The sequence below is a fragment of the Protopterus annectens genome, chromosome 9.part0 (genome assembly GCF_019279795.1).
Source record: "Protopterus annectens isolate FY-2018-M chromosome 9.part0, PAN1.0, whole genome shotgun sequence".
Classification (NCBI taxonomy): Eukaryota; Metazoa; Chordata; order Ceratodontiformes; family Protopteridae; genus Protopterus; species Protopterus annectens.
In genome coordinates, this window is record NC_056743.1 from 590,263,084 (window position 1) to 590,271,119 (window position 8,036).

Consider the following 8,036-nt stretch of genomic DNA (forward strand, 5'->3'; position numbering starts at 1 on the left):
TCATTTAATAAAGTTCTCAAAACACAACTTAAATATCTTTTATGTTTGGAAAAAATGAAATCTGTTCACAAGTGACTGTATCAAAAGAAAAATCTTCATAAGCCTGCCAGATTCACTCTGCAAATGAACTTCATTTTACAGACACTGCCACTTAGTTGAAACCAGCCAAAATCAGTATGTACTGCTCACAAGAAAGTAAGAATGACGCCATAATACTCAACATTTGTAGAAAGCATTCTAGCATCCGTGAAACGTGTTTAAAGATGTAACTCCAGATAATTCTGCACTTTAGAAACACAATGTATTTGCACACAGTTTCTTTCTTGCATTTTGACAGCAAACAAACCATTTAAAAACTCAGAACATCAGACTCCAGGTTTTTAAAGGGAGCAAGCTTTAATGGCACAAAATGATTATGGGTACTACTCATACAATACAGATGGCATACAATATTACAAAGTGCTTACTAAACATATGAAGAATACCTAATCACCTTAGCCTGGTAATCTTCAATGATTACATTAACAATTTTGAGAAATGTCTCAACTTACAAAAAATGTTCTCAACTTCAAAATAACTTTCAAATGTTTAATTCAAAAAGATAGTATGTACTGATGTAGTAGCTGAATAATCAGCAACTGCACTAACAAATGTGCAAGTATATGCATGTTATTTACAAATACTATAAACCAGCTCTGCTGAATGTAATGTATTCTAATGCATTAGTACACATGTATAAAGCTTTGCAAACAAGTTTGAATTCACAGCTGAAAACTTTTTTTGTCACAGAATGTCAGTAGCTTGGGAGCTGAATGTGCTCCATCTCCTAGCTACACGACTTCACTAAAACTATTGTAGACTATTTTGTCCTTGTACATGGACGACAACAAGCATAGTATACAAAGTATAATTTCATTTTCTGTCAATTATGAAAAATTCAGCAACAGTCATGCTAGTTTTAATATAAAAATTGCAAAGAACCCTACAATTTTCAGTATTTTTAAATGCATTCTAAAATTACATAGGTTAGCAAGAATGTCTTTTTGAGACCAAATTCTTTGCTTCTGACTCTGACCTTATATAAGCTTTGCTTTTCAAATGACTAAGGGTTTCTTTACCTTCCTATCCAAATGGCCCAATATTAAAATAACATCATTTAGTACCAACTAATGTGTGCCACTTCACTGAATACAAAGTAAACTTAACTGGCCCATGCTTCCTTACCTTCCTTGAATTTTCTGTAGTTATTAAACATATTTGGCAAATGAATAATAAAACTGGGGCTAACACATTTATAGTGCTCATAGTTAATTTAAAGTAATTCAACCTTTAAAAAAATAATATTTTCTGTGTTATGTTTATCCTATCCCCACCCCATTTCAAACCACAAATAAAAAAGTTGCTGCAGCTGCATTCTCACTCTTACCTTAAAGGTCAAGGCACAAATATCCCCAGCAAAGCAGATCAAACCAGTCTAGATATCTCAAAGTACACTAAGCCATTAGCATTCAAAGTATTTTGTGGTGACCACATGTAGCACCAGCACAAAAAAACATTTTTTTGCCATTTTTCAAAACTTATAACCCACATCAAGCCTTTTAGAGTTTACTCGCCAAAAGCCTACTCTATCAATCCCACCATGGTCCTTGCAAATACTGAAGAAGTCAGCACACACAATGCTACCAACAGAGATCAGCATCTTCTTTGTATGACACGTCTAACCTTGGACAATAAGTGTAATGAGATTTGAAGAATGTGAACAGCAGCATCTCTGTGGCAGCAAACACTGTTTTACCACTGCACATGACTAGCCTCAAGTGTTACACTTAATTTCACTCCAAACTCTCAGCTAAAAGAGGATCATGTTTCTATATTTACGTGTAAATATTTTATATGATTCTGTATTTGCCTGAGATGGCTGTCTGGACACAATCCAGTGAAAGTAATCTCACTGAGTCAGCAAGACTTTAAACTCCATTATTATTAGGACAAGCAGTTTAGAAACTGGATGAAGGAAAAAAAAACAGCACAATAAGAAACATTTCCAAATAATGACAAATATGAAAAGAATGAGCAGAATGTCAACTGAGCACTGTGTTTCTGTTATGTAAAAATAAAAACTGACAAATTTAATAACTGATTCATATCTTACAGCTTTCTCTAGATACAGACCACCTCAATTTTCATTTGATAGACTATCCGTGTAAATGTTCCTTAATAGCTGTTATCACTCCTGATAGAAAACAAACTGACATTTTGCAAGTGTGAAAAGTTATAGACTAAAGAAAATAAACTACTACTTTTAACTAATGGTAGTTTGTGCAAAACAGCAAACATAAAAAATCCACAAGATACAATTTTGGAGCCACCCAACACAGCTTTTTTAGCCATATTCTTTAGTGAAAGAAATACATGTTCGTCATGTAATTTTAAAAGTGATGGTCTACCTGCTTGACTGATTAACATAAACACCACATACAAACGTCTACTGGGCTATGAATTACTTTCTGAGGCAGCAATTAGAAAGCCAAAACAAACAGCACTGTGGTGACTTTGTGGAGCACAACATAGTGATACTGCAGGGAAGGTGACAGCGCATTTCACAAGCGTTTGATTAATTGTGAAAAAAATACCCTCAAAAAAAAAAGGCTTCATCGCTTTCCCAATGATCAAGCCTCATAAACTCCAAAAGAGTTCTGACATTTATTCATGCAGATTTAATAAACATTATAAGATTTAAACTGAGTATCCATAACCCTTGAGGATCTGTACATTACTGAAATACAAGGTTAAGGGTCACAAAGTCTTCAGAAGAATGATTCTGCTACCAACATTGTTGTAAAGCTATCTTACTTCCTCAGCTTGTAGGAGCCCTGTGGATTTGACTAAAAGAATGCTCAGAACTGCAGGCGAGTGTCAAAAAAAAAAAAAAAAATTCCAGGTGACTGAATTCTTAAACTGTATCTCTACTCAAGCATATTCAGAAAAGTTCATTAGATGATTTCATATGCAGAAATTTTTTCTTTAAAAAAAAAAAAAATATATATATATATATATATATATATCTCATCAAAAGCAGAATTTACTTAAATATAAACCACCCAAGGTTAATGTTAGCTCCTGCTATTTTGATTAAAGGTTTTTTTTTTTACATAAAATAGTACTACGCTGTAAAGAAAATGTGGTTTGCCTAAAAGAATGCCAACACAGCATTAAAAAAGTCAGCAGCTTCCAGAAGCAGTGGTCTAAATGTTTAAATGAATACCCTGTACCAGTCATAGTCCATCACTTAAAAATTGAAGACAACGGATCTAATTTAGCATTAAATGGACCATACTTTTGTTAAGTGTAATAGGTGAGCCAGTGAATTCTGCCTCTTTTACAATTACACAAACTTTACAGGTATCTAGTTCTGCAAATGCCATTCAGAGTTTTTCACCATACCAACAAAATACAAATTCAAAAGGAACAGTTTTGTGCCACATTAAGATAAGCTCATTTAGGATGACTCACATTCATCAGCATGTGCCAAAATGAGGTATTAAGTCTTACTGATTAGACATTTTATCAAAACATTGTTTTTCTGAAACTGTGCCTGGCCTGTAATGTTTAATTAAAAAATACTTCTTAATGGAATTACATTGTAACACCTGCAATTTGATTACATACGAGTTTTTAAGCTATGGGCATGATGAAAAATGCAATAACACAGTTGGTCACAGTGAGCAATATTTATAAGTTTTGAAGCAAACCCTGCTAGTTAAACAATGCCTCTGCCATATAGTTTACTAACGGGGGTTAAGAAATCTTAACAGAGATCCAAATCAATGCTGAATTCAAAGTTGCCCAAAACAGTTACTTGAAATTAAAACACATACAGATATATGCATATGTGTGCTATGGATGTGCTTTTCAGCTGTATACCACACATATACATACAGAAAGGGAGACAACCAAGCTCATGCTTTAGAAGGTCTTCTGTTCCAATGTACAAATGAGACATAAAAACAACTTCACAGGTCACTTATAGTCCCACATCTTGATGCCTCAGTAAGTGCTGGTTGAAGGAGTAGTCAGTCTTTTTCCAATGTAGATGCTGAAAGTAAGAAAATATATTAAGTACTTAATTAAAAGAAAAACTTTTATAGCAAGTTAAGGTATAGTTTATGTGCCCTGCTTTTTCTTCTTCTGTAAGAATAGTGTGATTAAATTAGCAACTGTACATTTGGCCCAAGCCCATACTAAAATCATACAAAGTACAACACAGCATAGCTGTACGAGTACACATACCATAAAAGTAGATGCTCAAGCATTAGGACTATTACAGCTGAAGGTAGATATTAATGCCTCTGCCTGATCTATTTCAGTAGTCAATGGATGCAATCTCATAACATGGCTGTCAGAAGTCCAAGAGTGCACAGCGTACAATCACTGTTTTTTTTTTTTTTTTTTTTGGGGGGGGGGGGGGGGCAGTATGTAGTAAAAATAGTATATCAGCAAATGTTCTTGATGAAAGTTAAAAGAGCCTGAATCCCTAAACCAATCTACATCCAATTACGCTAAGTTAGAACACTACAAAATATATTCACTGCACTAGGTAAGGAGGGTAAAAAACACAATACATATTTAACATCTTTTTATAGTACAAAAACTCACACAAATGAACTACGTCCATCATAAGGAACATTGTCGTAGAAATTCATAAAATGAATGGGAGAAACAACATATTCCCAACTCTAACATGCACCACATGGCAGCAAAAACAATTCCTGCTCTACCACCTGACTGGAGCTACATATAGTCTTAAACAAAGATAGGATGACTGAAATATTTCTGCAACATCCTGGGAATTTTATTTATTAAATTGGCATTTGTTTATTGGGAATGTCTGACTGGGATGCAAAGCATGGCCCTTTCCAACAGAGACTCAAGGAGAAAAGCTCACATAAAATGACATTACAAATACAGTCAAACAAAACTAGTAGAATTACAAGACTTCAGTTGTCACCAGAAAATAAGACAATTTCAGTTGCAGGTTGAGTAATGGTACACAACAATAAAAAAATGAATAATAGTAAAGAATAGTTGTGTAAAATCTTACCATAACCATAGGTGTCATCTTCCATGTTGCAATATTCTCGGTGTGGGATTTTCTGCCTCAGGCGATCCAAACGTTGGCTCCTATACAAAAGCTTCGGCTTGGCTGTTGTAGTTGTGTGGGACATCACACGTAAGACCATAAACCAAGGACCTTAAATAAGACGTCTCTATGCACAGACCTCAGAACTTGAAAGCCCAGCAGGAGTAGCAGCCAGTAATGTCAATCATAGGGTCAAGGAGTCAATATATGGTTACATAGGTCACTGGAGAGGGTGTAGACCCCCACAGACCTGAGGATATGAGTGACTGAGAGAGAGAAAAGGATAAGGGTTTTTTGTTGGGTGGGAAGGAATACTGCAACATGGAAGAGAAGGACATCTGAGGTTAAGGTTAAGATTTTACACAACTATTCTATGTCCTTCTATTCCTATGTTGCAGTATTCTTGGTGTGAGAGAGTACCACAACTTAGCTGGAAGGAAGGATGAAGGTAGAAGAGGATGATTCCACAAAGCCCTGCAGGACTGCCCTGTCAAATCCTGCCTGTGCTCTGGAGATATTGTCTAACTAGTAGTGTTTGGTAAGTGTGTGAATGGTGGACCATGTGGCTGCTTCCAGTATGGTAGCGGTGTCCAGGCCTTATAAGAAAGCTTTGGAGGCTGCCACTGCCCTGGTGGAGTGAGCTTTGATTCACTGTGGGAGCTTTTTGCCATGGTGTGAGTAGCAGAGGCAAATGGCTTTCCTAATCCAACATGCAATGGTTTGTTTGGAGACTGCCTTGTTCAGGGTTCTGGGGTGGAAGGAAACAAAGCGTTGATGGGATTTTCTAATGGATTTTGTTTTGTCTAGCTAAATTCTTAGCAGTCTGTGTACATCCAGGGAGTGGTGTATTCTATCACCATCACTGGTAGGAGAGGGGTAGAAGGTGGGAAGATGAATAGATTGGTTTAAGGACAGATCATTGACCATCTTTGGCATGAAGGTTGGATTAGTTCTAAGTGTTACCCTGTCCTTGTGGAAGGTAGTGTATGGGGGCAGGCCATTATGGCCTGTAATTCAGGCACCCTTCTTGCTGAAGTTATGGCCATCAGCAGTACTGTCTTCCATGTGCACATCTGCAGAGTAGCTGCATTAGCAGGTTCAAATGGAGACTGGGCAAGTTTTTTCAGAATTAAGTTAAGGTCCCAGGGTGGTGGGATGGGGTTTCTTGGTGGTCTGATGTGCAAGACCCCTTTTAAGAATAGCTTCAAGTCGAGCCTGGCTAGTAGGGGTGGGTCAAGTGGCAGGCAGGCTGAGATTGCTGAAAGGTGAACTTTCACTTAAGAGTAAGAGAGTCCACCCTTTACTATCTGACACACATAAGCAATAACTAGGGGGATCTGCTATGCATGGATCCCTGCCCTTGTCCAGACACCATTTTGAAAATCTTTCCTATTTAGCTACATATGACTTTCTTGTAGTAGGTTTCCTGGCTCCCTCAGGACTGAAAGCATGTCCTCTGAGTAGTGGTGCCTGAAGGGAATTAGGAGTTTATCACCCACAGTGTTAGTGACAACATCTGCAAGTGTGGGTGGATGAGGGTTCCCTTTTGTTCTGTCAGAAGGTCCACCTTGTGGGGTAACTTGTGGTCACTGCCCTTGTCTAGATTGTGAAGTAGGGGGAACCAGTGCTGCCTTGGCCAGTAGGGAGTCACCAACAAGATTTTTGGTTTGTCTCTCCAGATTTTCAGGAAGAATTTCTGAATTAGTGGGAAGGGAGGAAAGGCATATAGAAACCTTCCCTTCCAAGAAATGCTGAAAGCGTCTACTCTCCAAGCTAGAGGGGAGTAGGTCTTGGAGCAGAAAGTCTGCAGTTGCTTGTTCTGGGGGAGGCAAACAATTCTACTTGAGGAGTGACCCACTGGTGGACAATGTCTAGGAAGACATTCCTGTCTAACATCCATTCATGCTGTGGACAGGTTGTCTTGCTTAGAAGGTCTGCTTGCTTGTTGTCCTGCAAGGGGGATGTAGGATGCCTGCAGGGACAAGTTGTGTCGAGAGGCTAGGTCCCATATCAGTAAGGTTAGTCTGCGCAGGTGGTACACTTTCCTTCCCCCCTGCTTGTTGAGGTACGACATAACTGTGGTGTTGTCTGTTATTATTTGGAGAACATCTGACAAGGAGAGGGCTGAAGGTTTTCAGTGCTAGAAGGACTGCTGTCACATTTCTCTCACGATGTGTTTGTTCCTTAAGGAAGGGTGCCACTTTGCTTGGACCCTGCAGGATGCCACTGTGGCTACCCATCCTAAGTCTGAAGCATCTGCATGCATAACCTGGGTTGTGAGGGGAGGCTGCAGAAGAAGGCCCGGGTTGATCTGGACTTGCTGAATCCTCCAAGTTACTTCTGCCTTTAGGGAGGGCAGGAGAGTGATTTCATGCTCTAGAGGATGTTGGTGTTGAGACCAAACATTTTTTAGATACCACTGTAGCTTTCGATGTGCATTCTGGCTAGTGGAAGCATGGGGATGGTGGCTACCATCAGACCTAGGGTCGTTAGGAATTGCCTTACAGTTATCATTTGGGCCTGCAGCAGGGCTTTGAAATGGGAGGTCAGGGAACTGATCTTCTGAGGAAGGAAGGTTTTCATTATGCCTGTTTTGATTCTGCAACCCAGAAATATTTTGTCTTGTTGTGGTGTCAAAGATGATTTTGGGAGGTTGAGGATGAACTCCATATTTTGTAGTAGGCACATGGTGAACTCTAGATGGATTAAAAGGGTTTCTTTGCAGTCTGCTAGTATCAGGATGTCATCTAGGTAAGAATAAATCTGAATCCCTTGTGTTCTGCAATGGCTGGTGCCAGACATTTTGTGAACACTCTGGGGGCAGTGGACAAACCAAAGGGCAAAGCAGTAAATCGGAAAAGAGAGGAGGGTCCAGAGAAATGTAAAAGTTGGCCTT

At 38.6% G+C, this 8,036-nt stretch overlaps 1 protein-coding gene across 1 annotated transcript in view; it reads right to left on the minus strand.

The window, feature by feature from the left end:
* Positions 1 to 376: 376 nt before the first annotated feature.
* The window catches only part of BNIP3L (BCL2 interacting protein 3 like), a 648,530-nt gene continuing 640,870 nt past the window's right edge, over positions 377 to 8,036 (minus strand). Inside the window, exon 6 of the mRNA XM_044083137.1 lies at positions 377 to 4,096. Coding sequence (XP_043939072.1) covers positions 4,048 to 4,096 — 49 coding nt within the window. The 3' untranslated portion in view covers positions 377 to 4,047. The remainder of the gene's footprint in view (positions 4,097 to 8,036) is intronic.